This window comes from Haliotis cracherodii, unplaced genomic scaffold (assembly GCF_022045235.1).
Source record: "Haliotis cracherodii isolate W230 unplaced genomic scaffold, xgHalCrac1.p SCAF_11, whole genome shotgun sequence".
Taxonomy (NCBI): Eukaryota; Metazoa; Mollusca; class Gastropoda; order Lepetellida; family Haliotidae; genus Haliotis; species Haliotis cracherodii.
Genome location: NW_027266266.1, coordinates 44114419 through 44136469, shown reverse-complemented (window position 1 = coordinate 44136469; position 22051 = coordinate 44114419). Strand labels below are relative to the sequence as shown.

Genomic DNA, 22051 nt, shown 5'->3' with positions numbered 1-22051 from the left:
TTTGTAGGATTCTCACTGTGAATAATTGGTGTTTCAGGCTAAAACAGTTCTACCACAGCAGTGCCACACTTCAGTATTTCAAGAATCTAGTCCAGGTCCCCGCATTGCCGGAGGTGAGACATTGGGTGTCATGGGGGAATATGGGTTTGAGATGCTGGGCATGTATGGAGCAACTACCAGGGAGTCTTGGATGAATCTCTAGGAAATGTTCTTCAAAAAGCTCTTGACCTATCTAATGTCAGACATTTGTCTTGGTATCCTGACATCTCTGTCTACTGGTGTATTCTGATGTATATCATCCAAACTGGCTTCCACAGTAGATATCTCTTGGGTGAGATCAAGTGATAATCTCCTTGGAAATATCGCTTTAGTGAAATTGCATCACAATGCTTTGCTGACCATTGTGACATCATCAGGTACCATGACATCACAGTCAAATGACGTCACTTATCTCTCTGCCACTGAAGCTGCTTAGCTATACTATTTACACTCAAGGCCCTTGATATTACTGTTTACAAACAAACATTTGGAATGATAATTTTGGATGATAAATAGAATTTCACCTTCATGTCTTCCAAACTCTGTAAACTTTGGATATTTGTAACTTTCAACTCGTCTTGATATATTTGATTTCAGAAGACACTTGGATGACATTGTCTATATATTTCCAACTTGTATATAATGAGCACGCCACCCTTAGGAGTTCAGTTTTTTGGTCGAAAAACAGATTGTGTACTGACTTGTGCACAGTGCTCAGTCAAAACCTTCCTGGTTGAGCTTCAGGTGGATTTCTGGCCAAAGCAAACACACGTCAGTGTTGCTGAAAGCTTTCTGATAAAAGATTTTTTGACAGGCAATTTCCTGTTTCACTAGGTTTTCATGAAAGCAGTAACAAATGTTAATGTGAAGGATTTACTCATACAAATAGCATGGAAATAGAAACGACCTTGACCTTTGACCTTTATGCACATGCTCAATGAGTGATTCAGAAAACCATACCTGATTTTATTACTCTATTAATTTGATACGCGATGATCAGAAGAATAAATTCACTCACTGATAATATTTTCTTGACCCTGATGCTTTCTCTCTGAAAATAATTCCTTGCATGCATTTTCAGGAACCACCCAACTTCTTGATAGCCTCTGACATCAGTAAGCATGTGAAGCCTGTAGCAGTGGTGCCATCAGAACCAGAGCCGGAACCGGAACCAGAGCTCGACACCCCCGAGGTGGAATCAGTGGGCAACCTCATAGACACAACGGAGGTAACAGCTTTGCTGCTTCATGCAAGAAAAGTTTATAAAAAGTGACCATAAGGCTTAAAAAAAATAAAAGAATTGGTTCTCAGGCAATGGCTTTTGAAAATATGGCGTACAATCAACCTGATGAATAAATACTGGAGTGCAGTATTTGACTACCGTTGTACTTGGAATATTTAAGGATTTTTTTAATTATTTTTTTAAAAATGGAAATAAAAATGAAACATATGGCGGTGCCTGAAAACCAAGATATATTTTTTAAAAACCTAAAAGCTTCTGATTTGAATTGCCTCACTGGAAAACATTTCATTTTTAATAAACTAACAAATCTATTGGATTATTGCCTAATGAGACGTGAAGCAGTGCCTGTGTGATGGAATATCATTACATGTTAATCAATGTTTGCCCCGTGTCGACCCGGGGTAGAATGTGTCCCCGGCACCTCATTTCTGGTTGTAAATGGCGAATTTGGGGGGAGCTGGGGGATCCTAGCATTCTTTGCTGCTTCAGGAGGTGACTTAATGGAATAGGGTGGTCAGGCTCTGTGATTGTGCATCATCGTACCCCAAAGACACGGATCGATGCTCACGATATGAATTACTGGAGTGTCTTGTGCAGCCTTGATTATTTACAGGCCACCATCATGTAGCTGGAATATTGCTGAGTGCGGCGTTCAACAGGAAACATACCATATGCAGTCAAACACTGTTGTGTCAAAGTTGATTGGACTATTTTGAGTTATCCAAGGTTCGACACAACCGATAATGATAATTATAAGGAATACATAGAGACGAAGTGTTTACTTCGAGACAACCACAAGTTGCACATATCAACGTTCCACACAACAGTGTTTCACAGTAATTTATATCATTCTGTGTTGATAACTATAGAAGAGTTACCATGTTAGGATTATAGGATGCTTGATTTGATCTGTATGTGATTGTAGTTTTAGTAGTTGTGTCTAGACAGAAGATAAGAAGTAGGTCTTTATTTACCAAGTAGCTGTAGTTGGAATGTGCTGACAAGTCTGCATGTCATACCTGCTACTGACATCTATGCATAAAGGAAGAGCTGTTCTCTTTTTTAACAAGACTAACAGAAATATTAATTTAACAGTTACACTAATAATTGATTGACACATTTTGCCATGTTTAACTCTAACTGTTTGTGATTTTATTAACATGTTCATGAAAAGTATCTGTAGAAATCTCAGTTCAAATAACAGTCACTACTGATTTTCACAAGCACAATGCTTGTGGTTGCTAGACTCTATAGTATCCATCCTCATTTCTCCAGTGTCATTTCTCCATTCTATTGATAGATATCGTGGACACATTGCCACCACAGCTTCTTGTCAGTGATGCCATCGTCTCTCCTATTACACAGGGGCGATCGGGTAGCCTAGTGGTTAAAGTGTTTGCTCATGACGCTGAAGACCCAGGTTCGATTCCCGACATGGGTGCAATGTGTTAAGACCATTTCTGGTGTCCCCCGTCGTGATATTGCTGGCATTTTGCTAAAAGCGATGTAAAACCACACTCACTCACTCACACCTCTAATACAGAATTTCTCTTGCTCATGATCTTAAAATCAACAACCAATCAACATGCCTCTTCAAAATATATGTCAACAATAATAACTTCACCAACTGCTTGTTTACTTATTAATATTCAACAGATTATAGACAACAATATGAAGTCTCAGTGTTAAGCACAATAATGCAAAACAAGCCCTGTCCTTCTCTTATCAACCATTTGGGAAACAGTAGTCTGTTAATGAAGCATGGCCCTTTTTCTTTGGTTTGTGGAAACATACATGCAACAACAGTTGCTTGTTGAGCCAATCAAATGGGATGAAGTACACTGCAATTTTATGTTGGCATAGATCTACATTCAAAATTGCAGAGGCATACGAGTGAGCCTTTGATGTATTTTGCCAAATCAGTAGACTGTTATAAATGATGTCTTGATGGATTTCCTTTTTGATGTGTATGAAGACGCGAGGACTAAGTATGCAACAAGGCATTCCCAGTTGTATTCGAGACTCTATGATTGAGTTGGGGGGCATGAGTTGCCCAGTCGTCTAAGGTGCTGCAATTCGCTGTGCAGAGTTGCATCCCTTGGGCACGCCAGAAACCTATGATTGTGGCTTTAAATCCCAATTCGCCCCAATTATGTTTCTAGGCTCGTGGGTTTTACCAAAGTGGTAAATGTCTGCGACCAGCATCATTGCGGGGTTTCCTCCCACATTAAACTGACACGCTGTGATCTTACTGGAATACTGTTCAAAGCAGTGTTAAAACAAACTTACTCGGTATGATTGAGTTGAGTACAGGTGATATCACAACTTGTTTTACTTCTGAAATTTCATGGGTTGGCTATATTTAGCATCATTTCATTAGAACCAGACTCAAAATGAAGCTGAATGGTGAGTGGGTCTGGTGTATCTATCATATTAGAATTGAGATATAATTCCCTGGAAAATAGAGGATGTATGGCATATCGCCTTACTACCAGCTGAAATCCTGAGCTGAACATTGATCTGTGCATGCCTTGACAGGAATTATTCGGCCTAGTTGTAGAAACCTTCATCACTAACAACAGCACATCTACACAGGGGGATAGGACGAAACAGCAAACACATTCGGGACATCAGGAACTAGCCACAACTTTTGAAAGGTTTCAGTGGTTTCCGACTCGTGGCCCTGACCAACCCCAGATACAGTGGTAGAAATGAAAGGACATATGCCTCAAATGTTTTGATCTAAGGGCCCTTTAATCTTTTTCTCTAGTTTACAATAGGATTATTACAAGGATGCCTTGACCTCCAACCAATATTTTGATCACTGTGATTGAAATTGTGATTATTATTTTTTTATCCTGAATATACAACGTATAAAGTAGCCTTTCTTAGCAAGGATTTGGGATAATTCGATTCATGGTTTTGACTTCATAAGATCAGAAAATGTTAAATCGGAAGAGTAGTAGTAGGTGTCTCCCTTGATCCCTCACATTTAAACTGTTTTATAGGATTGTTTGTTACAGTTAAACACCTGAAAGTTACATAAGAAGAATAGTTTTTGAATTTGCTGTTTGACATCTTTCTCACCTGGAAATTGCCCTTATCACCTTGACCTCTGACCTTGACCTCCCTTTCCTGCATCTGCTCTAACCGTCTGCTTGAGCCTCTGCTGACAGTGTGGCATGTTCTTGTTTTCCTGCCTCAGAATGACAGATTTGACAAAACTTTTGGACAGGAGATGGGTGCATTCAATTTCAACGGACGACCACCTGAACCAGATGAACGGTGAGTTACATGATATGATGTATTACAGTGTGTGACATTTTTTTAGTTACCATATTTGATGTAATAAGCGCCCTGCTCTAATTAGCGCCCACGGCGATATTTGCTAATATGTTGGCTAGTGAACAATCCCAATTTGTCACCCCTTCCGATTGATCAATGTACACAAGACTTATTTATTCTTGTATAATACGCACTTGTGTGTTATATGCACCCTTAAGTATGGGCAATTAAATTCTGGAAAAATATATATGTCGTATATAAACATTTCAAGCTGTCAGCATAAACCATGAAATTTACAATCTTTAACTAAAATAGTATTCTAATAAGAGCCCCTTATATCTAATTTTGAAAGCGCCCTTGGCGCTTATTACAGCAAATACGGTACTTGCAAACTTTTATATTTTGCATTTTCAGCAGGTGTTAGTGTTAGTATATGAACTAGTTAAAGCTGATTTTACTGGACCATAAGAATTCTTTTCTAGTCGGAGACTGTATACAGTGTTCCCTCGCTATTGCGCTCTTCAATATAACTCTGTTATTGCATGCGGTAAAGCAGGGCTCCCAAAAATTATTTGAGTTATTTGCCTTGCTCTGTGCTTTTCCATTAGTGCGTTCTGTGTGAAATGGGGACAAGTTTTCTCAGAAACTACTGAAGTTACTTGAATGGAAGTTTGCATGCTTTCAGAGATACTTGTCAAGACTGTGTTCGGGAAAAATCCTGTAAATATTTTTTTTTGCAGGGTTATGGCCCTTGATCCATGATATTTTACTTAGTTCATAGTGTATGCAATGGGGACAAGTTTTCTCCACTGAAGTTACCTTATCTAAGAGATACTTATCAAGACTAATGTCAGTCAAGGGACTAATAGTTTTCTTTATTTGAACTAAAACCTCAAATATGGATATGTGGCAAAAAATGTTTTAAACAAATAGAGATTTTAGAGGTTTTTGGCTAGCATATCTCAAATTGTTTGACATAAACATGTCTTTCGCGAGAGATGAGATTAAAAGAAGTAATAATATGAGCAAAATGTGAAAATTAAGTCGAAGGATCAGTTTGAAAAATCCATTTGATATAATATTGTTGACTTGTTTGATAGGCAATTTCCCTGCTTGAGAACGGTATCAGGATCTATACTGAAACGTCGCATTTTACAGTATGAAAGAAGTTGTTATCCATAAAATTGTGTCTACCTTATATTATTGTTGAATGTTTGTCCTGCAGTGACCTGCTGATAGAACGACTGCACAGAGAGATTGAGTTCCTGAAACAAGAGCTGCATCGACTCAAGACAGAGGTATAGTTCCAAAAGCCTCTGGCTGTCACTTGATTGATGGATATATCAATGTGTGATCAATAATGTCTCATGTTCAAGAGGCAGATCAGGATTTTCTGCAATCAAGAATAAACATGTGTGTCTTGCTTATCTGTGAATTTCTATCCGTAGCTGTCTCAGTAAGACAGACATTATCTCAATCTGTACTATATCAACAGTAAACTACGCTTTGTTCTTAATTGTTCCTTGCAATTTATCACGTAGCAATCTAATATACCGGTAACATCATATATCACGATATCGATGTATTGATATATTCATCATGTTGATGAATCGATACAAATTTATGAATATTGATACTAAATTATTAATTCACTGCCAGAGACATGTTTACATTTATTAAGAATACCATTGTTAAGATGGACAAGAGAATGCAGAAATTAAATGTTAAACATCTAATGGATCACCCCGTTGTGCACTTTTACTATTAAACTGATTAATTGCAGGTCTTCATAGTTAATTTTTATCAATATACATTAGAATAATTAATTGTATTATTAATACAATATATTGATGTATCAAGATACTTTTGAGACAAACTATCAGTACTAATACTCTGTAAGGCTAGTATTCCTGTTGTTGACAAACAATAACATCCCAACCACCACCCTAAGTAAGCAGACCTACTTTGTCTTGAAGTATAGAATACATAGTGTCAAGTGGTTGAACTTTTGGTCATGAACTTTGAAAAGTATGTGCCTATGCAGTACTCATGATAAATCTTCCAGGAATGTTGTGATATAATTCTGTCTCTTCCAGGATGGAAGAATCATCCAGTCTTTAAAGGACGAAATCAGCAAGATGGAGAAGCTGTTATCAGAACTTAGGTTATCGGCTGACAAAGCATTAAAGGTAGAAGATCTTACAATCTGCAAGAAGCAAACTGATGTAGGGTAATGATTGTTCAGTCATCTGTGGCATTGCAACTTGATGTGCAGAGTTGCATCCCTTTGGCTGACCAGGATCTGATTACTGAGTGTTTGAATCTCTGATGATCCCTGATCATGGTCCATGGTTTGTCAGTGTGATACCAGTGCTTGTCTATTTTCCTAAAGTACTAAATGTCTACTACTTTCACCATTCTGGGGTTTTGTCCTTGACAAGCTGTGATAAAACTGAAATACAGTTCAAGTTCAAGATGAAGGCCCCTTGGACAGATGAGGTACCCAGCACCCATTGCTTATTTTAAGATGGCTGAATTTGGAACCCTCCATGTAATATTCTGAGGCAGGATATGATTTACTTTTTGGATACATTTTATTTTGAACAAATTATATTTGTGTTTTCCTGACCAGGTTATAGTGGTGTCATGTGTTTTCCTGACCAGGTTAAAGTGGTGTCATGTGTTTTCCTGACCAGGTTATAGTGGTGTCATGTGTTTTCCTGACCAGGTTATAGTGGTGTTCATGTGTTTTCCTGACCAGGTTATAGTGGTGTTCATGTGTTTTCCTGACCAGGTTATAGTGGTTCATGTGTTTTCCTGACCAGGTTATAGTGGTGTTCATGTGTTTTCCTGACCAGGTTATAGTGGTGTTCATGTGTTTTCCTGACCAGGTTATAGTGGTTCATGTGTTTTCCTGACCAGGTTATAGTGGTGTCATGTGTTTTCCTGACCAGGTTATAGTGGTGTCATGTGTTTTCCTGACCAGGTTATAGTGGTGTCATGTGTTTTCCAGGACAGTGAGATGATGAAGAAGGAGAGGGATGAAGCCCAGGCCAGTCTAGATGCCCTGGCGAAACTGCCTGAAGCCGAGAGTGAGTATGCTTCCTTAGCAGTATCTGAAATAATTTTAAAACCAAACAAGACAGTCGGACAGTTGATCCATAGATGTCGCCTGCCCATCTTCAAAGTTCCTGCCTGCATTCAGATGTTGTGAGTATTGATAAATTATGAAAAATAAGAGACAAATGGCATCTTGATTCAGCTGAAATAATGCAAAGAATTACTTGAGAATCTACAAGGAGTTATGATCAACTGAATGTAAAACTAGTCTTAAAACTTTCTGTCGGACAGGTGGAGGTACATTTCATGCATCCTGACAGATAGGTTACCAGCCACAGGCAGCCAGACAGTTGTTTCGGACACTGTACCTTAGTGCACTTGGTCATCCTTGTCATCCTTGTTATCTGCTGGGTTGGAATCCCAGAATCACCCTGATTGTGTTTCTCGGTTTGTCAGCACCACACCCATGCTTTTGGGTTTCCATTGAGACTTTCGACCCATGAAGATCCGGGGTAGAATAGGTCTTCAGCAAACCATGCTTGCTGTAAAAAGGCAACCATGCTTATCTTAAGAGGCGACTAATGGGATTGGGTGGTCAAGCTCGCTGACTTGGTTGATGCTTGTCATTGATCCCAATTCTGTAGATCGATGCTCGTGATATCAATCACTGGATTGTCTGGTCCAGACTCAATCATTTACAGACTGCCGTCATATAGCTGGAATATTGCCCCACATCATGCTCTGTCGCTTGGTTGCATATTATCATACCAAACTGGTGGAGGAAGTATTTGCTGACTGCGTTGAAAAGCAAAACACATGACTACAAAATCTTAAACAGCATGAGTTCCTAAACTAAGTAGCAGGATGTATGATGGGTCCATGTTTTTTGTGGGAAATGTAGTGATTGCTTGGGAGGATCGACAAAGCTAGTTTTATGGATGTTGATCAGTGATTGATGCTTGACGATGCAGAACAAGCAAAGGCCAACCAAGAGAAGTTCCAGAAGATGAAGGACATCTATGGGAAACTGAGGGAGGAGCATGTGCAGCTTCTTAGGAATGTGAGTAAAGGGATGTGAGTCGGGAGATGTGAGTGTGGGGGAATGTGGGTATAGGGCAATGTGAGTGTAGGGGATGTGACTGGGCAGATGTAGTGTAGGGGAATGTGGGTATAGGGATGTGAGTAAAGTGATGTGGGTCGGGAGATGTGAGTGTAGGGGAATATGGATATAGGGCAATGTGTGTGTAGGGATGTGAGTCGGGAGATGTGAGTGTGGGGGAATATGGATATAGGGCAATGTGAGTGTAGTTGATGTGACTGGGCAGATGTAGTGTAGGGGAATGTGGATATAGGGCAATGTGAGTGTGGGTGATGTGAGTGGGAGAATGTGAGTATAGGAATGTGAGTTGGGAGATGGAAGTGTAGGGGAATTTGTGTATCATGGATGTGAGTGGGGAGATATATCAGTATGGAGGATGTGAGTGTGGGTGATGTGAGGATAGGGAATGATGAGTTTAAGGGATGTGGGTACACGTCATGTGAGTATGTAGGGGTTGTTTTATGGTTCTGAGGCTTCACCATTTTGAAAGTCTGTCATTGAGGTGGGTATAAACTTCTGAATAAGTAGGTTGTCCTTGCAGTGGTTCAACATGTGATAGTATCCTTTATAAGTCATATCTAGCTTGCAGTTATTGATAGCCTAGTCTGGTGTACCACCATCAATGTACAACTGGTAGCCTATAGGACGATATAACATTTAATCCTTCCAGCATGCTGATGTTACCAAACAACTTGCTACGGAGAAGAAAGCAGCTGACGAGAAGGAGCAAGTCATTAAGGTGAGGGATGATCTCCTTACTGTCTCCTTACTTGTTTATATAAATGAGTGATGGTAATCGAAGCCTGAGCTCATGAAACTAGAGGACCTTGTTGAAGAAGTTGACATCAAGCCAGATTGTAACTTGGGGATGTCGGGACAGAAACGGTTTCCATAACCTCATGCAGGGGCACAGGTGGCTCAGCCTAATAAGGTGCTGCAATTCGCTGTGCAGAGTTGCCTCCCTCAGGTGTGCCAGAACCCTGTGATTGTGGGTTTGGATTCCAGATTTGCCGTATGTTTCTTGGTTTGTCAACACTATTCCTATGCTCATGGGTTTCACCAGAGTGTTAAACAAGACATGCATCATTTTGGACTTTATTCCCACAAGCTGTGATATGACCAAAATACTTTAATGGGGCACTGGACCCAACTCACTCAGTCTGTTGGGATTGATAATCTTTATGTAATAAGGAAACAAGTAGATCATTCGGATAAGCTATGGTCAATGATTGTTATGGATAATGATCCTTGATCTGTTAAGGGGCAGTGGGTAGCCGCATGGTGAAAGTGCTGGCTTGTAACACCAAAGGTGTGGGTTCTGTTCCTCAAATGTGGGAAGCCCATTCTCCAGGGCACTGCAATATGGCTGAAAGATTTAAGACTACAACCTCACTCATTCACTCCAGATAATTTATTACAGAGCTCTATTTTGTTTCATTATGTACACATCAAAGGTTGCATTGTTTATTTTGCACTGGCTGCACCTGTGTCAAGCTGTTATTTCTTTCAAACTGTTCTTCTTGATTGTGCATGGCTTAGTGTTCTGGAGAGAATTCAGGTCACAATGTCCAATTGTCTCTCAAGCTCCTTGGTCACCTAACAGTTAGGACACAGATGACTATGTTTGATCACCCTGAAAATAATTGCTGTGTTGTGTTAAGATTCTCACATGATTGTGTGACAGATGGCAGTGATTGAGTATGTGACTATGTTCTCTGTCTCTCATGTAGTCTAGTTGGGTGTTGTCACTTACACTTAGTCATAGTGGATGTTTTCTTTGATAGATCAGGCCATTTAGTCACTGTAAAGTAGGATGGTAGAAGTAAAACATGATACACACTTCTCAACAAAGGACCACCCTATTCTTATGTATCACTGCAGTTAATGTGTCATGACAGCTTAACTGTAGCAATATGAAAGAATCGGGTGGGCCTTAACTTTTTTGAGTAGTATATATATATGGCTAATGTGTATATTATGCCTATGAGGTAATTAAGAAGGAACATATTGGTTTGAGCCACAAGTGATGATTTCGACTCTGACAACTGGATTCACCAAGTGAAAAGTTTCATCAGTTATTTATAAGTTGAAAAATGGAGAAATAGTTCGGGCATTTTTCAGCCTGTACCAGTACTTTACTGATGACTGTTAGATTAGTTTGTTTTTGAAAATTAACAATTCCTATGCCAAGATCTGTCAGTCTACATTCTTATTATCTTATTCATTTCACTGCTATGTATATGAGAATCATTTCAATTTACCATTTGCTTTGTCACAATTGTCGTTGATACGTTTGAGACAGATTGAATTAAAACAGAGCATAAATTTCATCAGAGGTCTTGATGCACTGATGTACTGAAAATAATGCTTGTCATATTTTTGGATGACCCTCCCCATGTCCTTTTCATGATTCACCCTGAAAAGACAAAATGCAAAAGCACGTTATATTATGTTTTAAGATGTCCATTTTTTCCAAGACCTTTACCAAGTATGTGTATTTGTTTTTATAACTTTCCCTTAGGGACAGTCATATTCTTTGATGACCCACCCCTGATTCTCTCTGACCCACCCACCCACCCCAAAAATGACAGGTCCCTAAACAAGTAGACTTTCCGTGATGGCAAACCAACCTGAAACCCTGCTGTGATCAGTGGGATGTGTTATCTCATAGGACAGAATGAGGACTGACAGCTGTCTAGGTCAGCTCTAACCGTCTCTGCATGACCTGCCTATTGTGATGTGCATGCCCTGTGTTGATGTTATGTCAGGAGGCAAAGATGGACCTCCAGCGCCTTGAGGACGAGAAGCAGGTCATCCACAATAACCTGCAGAAAAGTGCCGATGAGGTCACAGGTCAGCTGGCTGAGGTCACTGGTAAATGTTCTGTTCTGGAGCAGCAGAAAGAGGTGAGGGTCAAGGTCACTGGGCAACAGCAGATCCTGGCTTGAACTTGTGCATGCTGCTCTTGTCTTGTGCTTTGTGTGGGTGGGCTTTTTTCTGTTTCGCAGTCCAGTATTGAAGGTGACAGTAATGCAGGTTATTAAAGGTAAGTTTTTGGATCAGTCGGCTTCAAATACGGAAAATGCTGCAGAGACATGGACGTTCTTTGTTGATATTGACCAAATTCTTTAAATGAATTTGCTCACAATGGTCTATTTTTCAAAATACTTTTCACTCTCTTTGATGGGGTCAATAATGTACCATCTATACAGCAAGCTGTGCCAAAATTAATTTAGTCTGTAAGCCCTAGCATGGCTCTTAACATCATTTTCAGTAGATGTTATTATTATTATTATATATTACTTTCTCAGCTTACTATAACAAACAGTTTTACGAGACTAGGGCTTAAGACTATTGTCAGCAGTCACAGTCTGCTGCGGATAGTTTTTTATGCTATTGAATATGCTCTGCCCCAAAGCAACCAAAATATATTATAAATTTCCAATTTCATGATCTACTATTAAGGCCCACTTCTGGTTAGAACAATAGCTCCCTTAAAGGATGAAGGACTCTATCACCAGGAGGTAAGATTTCATACTGTCATATAAGCATGTCTGCTTGCAAGTCGTCATAGGGGAGACAACTCTCGTCAACAAGCATGTGTTAAGGGGAGATAACTCTACCAAGCATTGTGGTATGTATGGTCAGCATGTACTAACAGCATGTCCTGTGTGGCCATATAAGGTCTCCACAGCTCGTCTGAATATAACGATGGTGTGGGTTAATGTATTGGCAGGCTGCCGGCTTGGATGAGTTCTATGAGGGATGGCAGAAGAGCAAGGTAATGCTAGCTTGCTGTTGAATCAGTGGTATGGTACTGTACATATATCTATTTGTAATCTATCCAGCTTTTGTATCCTGAATATTCCCATTGTACCCACCCCTGCTTCTATATCCACGAGAATATGTATGCTTGTCAAGATCGTACTGTTGACGTGTACAGATCTTACCAATATGTTATTTGATATTTTGTACATGTACGCTGTTGGTAGTAAGATAGGGAACATGTAGCAAAGGAAGACTACCTTTACATTGAAAGCTTGTTAGTCTGAACCCTGTGGATTTCTGGTTAGAATAGGTCTCAAGCATTGGGATCAAGTGGTCAGTCCCACTGACTTGGTTGATGCATGTCATCGTATCCCAGTTGTGTGGATCGATTCTCATGATGTCAATCACTGGACAGTCTGGTCCGGACTCGATTCTTTTCAGACCAGCGTCATATAGCTGAAATATTGCTGAGTGCGGCGTTATACAACAAACAAAAGTAAAACCTAACCCTTTAGAAACCTCCTCATCCAGATGATCTGGGAACGTCTTATATATAAGCAGCTTTCCTTACCACCCTTGGTTTGATAATCTGGATATTTGGTAAACCAGATGAATTCACTAGGAATGGCACTGTCGTCATTAATTAGGTTTCACTGAAGATGATACTTACCAACGACGAATGAAATGTTAGTTGTTTACTTAGGATTTCTTGCTACAAACTCAGAATGAATAAATGATTTTGATTGACTTGAACATTGAGCATCTTGAAAGGATGCTTTTGTAATTATGAACATATTGTTTAATGTGATACAATCACCACCCCTTCACTTCCTCTGCCAGCCTCACTCAGGAAGTAACCAAACAGCAAGGTTAAATCTTGATTATTATCTCCCAGCAATCCATGTGCACCTCACAAAGTATGTATGAAAATAAAATACAAAGTAATAATAAAAATAGTTGAATTTGTTTGTATTAGAGCGCAAAGCGCACAGTTGAGATCATAACGGCATAATTAAATAAGTATCTTGGTCCTTGGGGCTTAGAATAGGTCTTCATCAACCCACGCTTGTCGTAAGAGGCGACTAAGCTTGTTGGAAGTACACGACTAATGGAATCGGGTGGTCAGACCAACTTCTTGGATGGATGCTCGTGATATCAATCACTGAGTTGTCTGGTCTGGACTTGATTATTTACAGGCCGCCATATGGCTGGAATATTGCTGAGTGTGTGGTTGTAAACAACAAACAAACGAATAATGCATTTGGGATAGTCTCCATTGTATCAAAGCCTAGAGTGTCCCAACACTTCAGAATGCATTTATGGAGGTATTGTCATGTGATAGTGGTTCCATTAACTGAAACAGTTACCCAAAGGTCACATGAAGTATAAACGTCATGGAACTTTTTTTATCTTAATTTTTTTCCATTTTAGGACCTTGACTGTAAAGTAAAAAATTTAGAGGACAGCAAATCTACTCTAGAATCTCAGTTAGAGGAAAGTCAAACATCAGTTGCCTCCCTTGAATCCCGCCTGTCCGAAGTGCAGCAAGGGGGAGACCAGCGAGAGCAGGAGCTGTGTGGTCAGCTGTCCTCGCTGCAGGCATCCTTGTCCACCACACAGAAGGAGAGGGAGGAGAGTGAGAAGAGACTGAGTGAACAGGTGTCACAACTGCAGGGGCAGTTGGACCAAACTCTGTCTGAGAAGGCCTCGAAAGAGGAATCTCTGACCGAGAAGCTGGATGAGCTTCAGAAACAACTGGATCAGCTGAAGACAGACAAGCAGGACAGTGAAAGTCGCCTTGGTGGTCAAATTGATGACCTGCACAAGAAACTGTTAGGTAAGGGTATCCAGTTTATGTTTGTGGTACTTGGTGATGGGGAAGGTTTGACTTGACTTTGTGGTCAAATTGATGCTGTGCAAACAGTCTCCATCCTGCTTGAAGGTCGAGCTTACTCAAACAAGGATCTTGAGGTTACAATGTGTAACCTAGCAAAATGTATGTGATGCACCCCGACAACATGGATTGTTGCTCATGCTGTCAACCACTGGTTTGCCTGGTCAGGAAACAGTTATTTACATGGCACTGTGATACAGCTGAAGCATGGATGATTGTGGCATAACATAACATGGACTCCCATCACATCAAATGGAAACAAGGTGACAGGATGATTTTAAAATAAACCGAAGACCCTGTTTCATAAAAATCAGAATTGATTTTAACACTACCTGGGGTATATTCCTGTCAAATTCAATGTCAAGTTAAGGGACCTATGATAAAGTAGATGTGCTATCAGTGTTTGAAATTAAAAGGGGTTGTGATGTCAGTGAGGTTTGCTCCAATTGTATTTGAAACCCCTAAATGTTGAAGTTGCTAGCATTAGGGTCATGACAAGAGCCCCTTGACATAGATGCTAAATTTCGAACACTGGCTATGATTACTTTGTGAAACAGCCCTGGGCCTTGTTCCATAAGGCATTTTTTTAGAGCTACGACTGTTGTAAGCCTGATCAAGTATGGGAATTAAGTTAGTCTTAGCACTAAGCTAAGACTATTGTAAGCCTGTTCAAGTTAAGTTCACCTTAGCACTAAGCTACGACTATTGTAAGCCTGTTCAATTTAGGATCACCTTAGCGCTAAGCTACGGCTATTGTAAGCCTGTTCAAGTTAAGATCACCTTAGCACTAAGCTACGACTATTGTAAGCCTGTTCAAGTTAAGATCACCTTAGCACTAAGCTATGGCTATTGTAAGCCTGTTCGAGTTAAGATCACCTTAGCACTTAGCTACGACTATTGTAAGCCTGTTCAAGTTAAGATCACCTTAGCACTTAGCTACGACTGTTGTAAGCCTGTTCAAGTTAAGATCACCTTAGCACTAAGCTACGGCTATTGTGAGCCTGTTCAAGTTAAGATCACCTTAGCACTAAGCTACGGCTATTGTAAGCCTGTTCAAGTTAAGATCACCTTAGCACTAAGCTACGACTATTGTAAGCCTGTTTAAGTTAAGATCACCTTAGCACTAAGTTCACTTTTTGCAACAGGCTTGGACTTCATCATTAAGGTGAGACATCAATGGAATGTTGTATGTTGGATATGGGTGTTCCAATCTTAAGAGTAACATCAACTGTCACACATTACATACTCTGTGTCTCAGTTCCTTCAGAACACTGATGATGTTTGTATGTTCTGACAGAAGTGTTCCTGTTCAGTGAGGAGGGCTAAGATGTGTTTGTATTGCAGAGAGAGGCGTATCCGAAGGAAAGGCTATAATACAGGATGCTCTGGAGCAGAATGAGAACCCGACACACACAACCGTCACATGTACAGCAGGTAGGCTCATACACCCTAGGGGCGGGTTATATAGGGCAGTTATAGTATAGTTATAGTTTAGTTGGTAGTAATGTGTGATTAGCTGATTGTGTGTCACCATTCCCTGATACTGGGGCTCATAATGTCAACCACTGGTTATCCTAGATACGTGACACACAAGCAGTCATCTAATAAGGTGAAGAATTATTTTTGTTTCAATTTTGACTTTATGGATGACTATGAATTTTGGACTGATTATATAGTGACAAGAAAGTGATACAGAATCTTTGTATTCTCTGAAATTAAGAACTTACAGTTTCTGCTTAAAAATGTAAAAACAGTTTGATTTGTTATGTAATGAAAGGTGCGCATGGCATCTATTTCTTGGTTTAGTGCTCCAGTTTGACATATGACACTCCTTTTTTCAGAATACTTACTGATGAGAGCAGAGCCTGTGTTGGAGAGTCTGACGAAGCTACGACAAAGTCATGGTGCATACACTGGGGAAAAGAAAGGTGAGGTGTCCATCAGTCATCACAGCCTTGGAAGTAACACCTGAAATCATACCTTGTAGGATGCCTTGTACAACACCTTGTAAGATAGGTCTACAGTTAGTATCCTCATAAAATAAACCCACAAAATATATATAATACTAGAAAGAAGTTAAGATCACCCAATACTTTCATACCGTTAATAATGGCCCAGTCGTCTATGTCACCACAACTTGGTGTGCAGAGTTGCGCCTCTTGGGCACACCAGAATCCTATTACCAGTTTACCCTGATTATTTCCAGATTTGTCAGTACCATACCTGTGGGTTTCACCAAAGTGGTAAACGTCTTAGACCTGCATCACTTTGGACTTTCTTCCCACGTCAAGCTGACACGCCATGATATGACTGGAATACTGTTCAAAGTGGCATTAAACCAAACTCCCACTATGAGCTGTAAAGAAATAAAAGAATTGGTTCTCAGGCAATTGCTTTTGAAAATATCTTGCGGGTGGGTGTTTTTGGTTGTTTTGGGGTTGTACAAACTAGTAAGAATCCAAATCTGTATATGGCTGTGTATAAGGCAAGTTTTTCGTACCTAGGGGGCTTTCAAGGGGGGTCGTCTTATACGCAGGCTTGAAGAGTTTTGATGGGTTTTTTTGTAATGATGCAGCAGTGCCTGAGAACTAAGACGATTTTGTTTTTAGCCTTATTTGTCCAATATGTAAAAATGGCTTATTTTGAGATTGTGTTGTAGTTCTTAGTGTGAAACTTTACCTGTGTGTGTTTCAGATTTAGATATATTGATTGGGACAATCAGCATGTTTTCACATCGAATGAGTGACTGTATCGTGCATGGGTTCGCTACGTCCCACTCCGCACAGATAGAGCCAGGGGAGGAACTGGCCAATGCTTGTCGAGACACGGGGAGTTCCGGGGTGTCACTGCTGGATGCTGTTGGCAAAGGTAGGCTGTGGGTACCTGCTGACTGCTACCTTGTCTCAGATGTACAGTGCAGAATGGACATCTGCAGCCAACACTGAATATTGCTGTCTTAGCCGGACGTTTTCTTTCCTTTTTTCCTTTTTTTATTGGACACACCTTCCCAAAAATGTTGATAATGAGATTGGAGGAGATATGTTTACCATGTGCTACATTACAATACTTATCATTAATATATCTGTTAAGAATCATGCCAATGCTTGTTAGTATAACTGTTTTCAAATATATGGAAAAGTGTGTTGTTGAGCAATGACTGCAGATGTTGACAGCAAAGGTGTATATATATATATAATTATTCAATTTATAGTTCTAGTTTATTGTGGTGTGCCTTTTAACTTGTTGGACAGTGCTGATAACAGGTCATTTGATATAGCTGGATTATTATTGTTATTATTTACATGCCATGTGAATGTTGCTGAATATTGCTGAAAGTGAAATAAGAATCGCTCACAATAACTTGTTCCATAAAGTTGTGATGCCCTTTTCTTGTAGGTGGCAACACAACATCTGAGGTGGATGACTGCATCCAGAAAGTGCAATACGTCATGAAGCTGGCAGAGGACCTGGTCCCCAAGATGGAGGACGTGAAAGCTGAGGAGATCGGGGACCTTGTCGACAAGGAGATGTCCTCAACAACCAAAGCCATTGAAGAGGCAGCCAAGAAGATAGAGGTTAGTCGCACTTACAGAGGACACAAACTGGGTAGAACCTGGGAAGAACCTTCAAGGAGGAGTTTTATCTCCTTGGGGCTGTAGAGTAGCCCAGTTGTTAAAGTGCTTGCTCAGCATGTCTTTGTTCAGTGCCCTTCATAGGTACAGTGTATGAAACTGGTCTCGTTGCTTGATTACCCGGATTCAGGGGTTTGAATTTGCTCCCCAGCAACGTTTGCTTGGATGAAATTGGATCAAGTGGTTGGACTCATTGAATTGGTTGATTGTATGGCATTGTACCCCCAACGATGTGGGATGTTACTCATAATATGAATCACTGGATTGTCTGGTCCAGACTCTGTTATTCATAGGGCTGAAATATTTCTGAGAACAGCATTAAACAACAGACACAACATGAAGATGTGGATCACTGCTCACAGTATCAATCACTGGATTGTCTGGTCCAGATTCTGTTGTTCATAGGGCTGAAATATTGCTGAGAACAGCATTAAACAACAGACACAACATGAAGATGTGGATCACTGCTCCCAGTATCAATCACTGGATTGTCTGGTCCAGCAAAACGCCATCATGTTGTTGAAGTAGAGTTAGGAGATGGGTGCTCGATGTCAGGCTGAACCAGCACTGGTTTTGTTTCACAGGAGATGCTGCAGAAGACGAGGGAGGACAATACGGGTATAGAGCTGGAGGTGAACGAGAGAATCCTGGATGCCTGCACAGCTCTCATGAAGGTCAGTAAGGGGAGACCACTCTGACTATTTAGTGCCATGAATCTGTTTCGTTGATGATTCATTGACTGGTTTCATGTCCATGGAACATATATATGTAGTGGCCTGCTTTAATTCCAGTTCCATCACCACATGATGGCTGTTTGATAGCCAAATGTAGATTAACAGACAGACAGGTCATATGATTATTGTCACAATAAATCCTGTTTCAGGTTGATATTTCTATAACATGGATGAGCCTGTAGTGGCATTATATAAAGTCTTTTCTCTCTCATGTGTTAGTATTCCAGTTTAACTCTGGTTTATGTTGATGAAACAGGTAGCCTAAACATTGATGTGTTTTGTTGTTTTCTGACTCACTTTAACTTTTCTCGTGTTTACAGGCCATCAAGGTGCTAATAGAGAAATCCAGGGATGTGCAGAAGCAGATTGTACTCCAGGGCAGGGTGCGTAATCAGCAGTGCAGGGTGAAGTTGTTATCGTTGCATAGTCATTGTGGTGTGAGGAGAAAAATGGGGAATTCAGTGTTTAAAAAGTTGTGTGAAAGACAGTTGAACGCCTTTGAAGAATGATTCTGATGTGACCAGCAGTAACGTTAATGTCAAGGATACATATGGTACACCTTTGTGATGGCTGAAAAATATTATCATAATAACCGGCCACAGGTGGGCAAACAGTTCAAGGCATACCTGAGGGGCCAGAATCCACTTGTTGTTAGTTCACACCCCAGTTCCACCAAATTATGAGCTTATCTGAAGTATAACTTTGCGGTTGTTGGCTGTCCTGTATCACTTTGTGTGTTCCTTTGATATGAACTGGGGGCAGGGGTGGCCCATAGGTCTGAGGTGTCCTATTCATTGTGCAGAGTTGTGTCCCTTGGGCATGCCAGAAACCTATGTATTTGGGTTCGAATCCCGTTGGCTCCGATTATGTTTCTAGGGTTGTCAGCACTATACCCGTGCTCTAGGTTTCACCAAAGTAGTAAACGTCTAAGTCATGGATCACTTCGGGCTTTCCTCCCACCTTTAGCTGACACACTTTGATATAACTGGAATGCTGTTAAGGGCGGTGTTAAACACAACTCACTCACTCAATCGATATGAAGCTGACACACTATGATGTCAGTGAAATGTTGTCACTCTGCGTTCGCTGGTCTTGAGTTCAAATCTGAATCAACCCAGTTATGATCCTCACTTTGTCTGAAGCTGCTTGTGGGTTTACCAAAATGGTAATCGTCTGTATCCTGCGACACTTTATGCCATCCATGACTCTTTCATTAGTGCTGCCACAGTACCTCCATGTGTCATTCTGACTGTTCCAGGGGACATCCACAGCCAAAGATTTTTACAAGAAGCATCACCGCTGGACAGAGGGGTTAATATCTGCGGCCAAGGCTGTGGGCTTTGGTGCCTCCACTCTCATGTAAGTAATGGTGTATTTTGAAACAAGCCAAACAGAAACAGGTGCTTGTCCTGAGTCTTTGATCTCTTGAAGGAATGTGGAGGTTTGTTGTAGGATAACCGTGCAAGTAAGCTCGGAAGTTTGAAGGAATATGGATGGTTCTTGAAGGAATATGGATATTTGTTAAAGGAATTAAGAGGTCTGTTGAAGGAATAACAAATATGGAGGGTTCTTGAATGCATTTGGAGGATTCTTGAAGATATATGGAGGGTTCTTAAGGAATGTGGGGGTTTATTCAAGGAATATGAAGGGTTGTTGAATGCATTTGGAGGATCCTTGAAGATATATGGAGGTTTGTTGAAGGAATATAAAGGTTTTTTGAAGGTGAGTCATACTAATATGGTCCGATCATTGCTTGTTGCAATAATAACTTGTTGCTTTCCTTTCAAAACATGGCTTGGTGCAGAGTTGTGTCCCTTTGCCATGCCAGGTTGAACTGGACCTGGATTTGAATCTAAGACTGATTATGATCCTTGGTTTGTTAGTCCCATACCTATCCTTGTGGCTTTCAGCACATACAAATCGTGGGCCTGTTTTTACTGAACTACTTTTAGAACCAGTGCAAAACCCAACACACTCACTCATTTGAAAGATGGTCTAAGGTGCTGCAATTTGCTGTGCAGAGTGACATCCCTTGGATTTGTGGGTTCAAATCCCGCTTTGACGCAATTATGTTTCTAGGTTCATCAGTACCATACCCGTGCTTTTGGGATTTACCAGAGAGGTAGAAATCTGAGACCTGCATCATTTCGGTCTTTCCTTGCACACGCTGTGATATAACTGGAATACTGTCAAAAGTGGTATTAACTCACTCAATCACTCATTGATCTGAAATGCTTTTTCTTGCCCGTTCTACTTGACAAGGCCTATATTCCGTGTCTGCTGTGTAATGTCATTGTTCACTGAGTAGATGATGTTTGCAGGGAGGCAGCAGACAAGTTGGTGAAGGGCGAGGGCAAGTTCGAGGAACTGATGGTCTGTGCCCAGGAGATCGCAGCCAGCACCGCACAGCTTACCGTGGCCTCAAAGGTCAAGGCTGATCGAGGGAGTGAAGGGTTGTCCGAGTTGTCTCGAGCATCAAAGAAAGTCAACGAGGCCACAGGAAATGTTGTAGCATCTGCCAAAACTGCTTCACAGATAGTTGAGGATAAGAGTGAGTCAGATTTCTGCCATTTTTCCTGTGTTCTGGTATGTTGGGTAAAAACAAATATGACAAGGTTATGTTATTGTTTGTATTGTTTAACCTAAAATGAACACAGAAATTCATTCACATTATTATGTTTGTTGACCCGTGAAGATCCAGGGTAGAATGGATCTTCAGCAAACCATGCTTGCCATAAAAGGTGACTATGCTTGTCGTAAGAAGCAACTAATGGGATCAGGTGGTCAGGTTCCCAGTTGCTTGGATCGATGCTCATGATGTCAATAACTGGATTGTCTGGTCCAGACTCCATTATTTCCAGACTGCCTTCATAAAGCTGGAATATTGCCGAGTGTGGTGTTAAACAACAAACGTACATACATATTATGCTTTTGGACACTAACCCATGCTAACCAGCTGTATTGTTATATGATGTATCAGCATCTTTTAATTATCATTGAAACGATCAGTCTCAAGCACTTGCTGGCGACTGGGGTGGCTCACTCATCTAAGGCACTGCAATTTGATACCAGTGAAGATTCCGGGGTAGAATAGGTCTTCAGCAACCCATACTTGCCGTAAAAAGCAACTATGCTTGTCGTAAAAGGCAACTAACGGGATCGGGTGGTCAGGATCGCTGACTTAGTTGATACATGTCATCGATCCAAATTGCGTGGATCGATGCTCATGATGTCAATCACTGGATTGTTTGGTCCAGACTCGATTATTTTTGGAATATTGCTGAATGCGGCGTTAAA

At 40.6% G+C, this 22051-nt stretch overlaps 1 protein-coding gene across 1 annotated transcript in view; it reads left to right on the top strand.

The window, feature by feature from the left end:
- The window catches only part of LOC139456534 (huntingtin-interacting protein 1-like), a 68576-nt gene that overhangs the window by 35270 nt on the left and 11255 nt on the right, over positions 1-22051 (top strand). The window contains exons 10-27 of the mRNA XM_071238303.1: positions 38-113; positions 1121-1267; positions 4488-4567; positions 5793-5865; positions 6664-6756; positions 7581-7659; positions 8599-8687; positions 9397-9465; positions 11495-11632; positions 13926-14331; positions 15733-15822; positions 16230-16316; positions 17083-17256; positions 17785-17963; positions 18605-18694; positions 19075-19137; positions 20013-20113; positions 21076-21305. Coding sequence (XP_071094404.1) covers positions 38-113; positions 1121-1267; positions 4488-4567; positions 5793-5865; positions 6664-6756; positions 7581-7659; positions 8599-8687; positions 9397-9465; positions 11495-11632; positions 13926-14331; positions 15733-15822; positions 16230-16316; positions 17083-17256; positions 17785-17963; positions 18605-18694; positions 19075-19137; positions 20013-20113; positions 21076-21305 — 2264 coding nt within the window. The remainder of the gene's footprint in view (positions 1-37; positions 114-1120; positions 1268-4487; positions 4568-5792; positions 5866-6663; positions 6757-7580; positions 7660-8598; positions 8688-9396; positions 9466-11494; positions 11633-13925; positions 14332-15732; positions 15823-16229; positions 16317-17082; positions 17257-17784; positions 17964-18604; positions 18695-19074; positions 19138-20012; positions 20114-21075; positions 21306-22051) is intronic.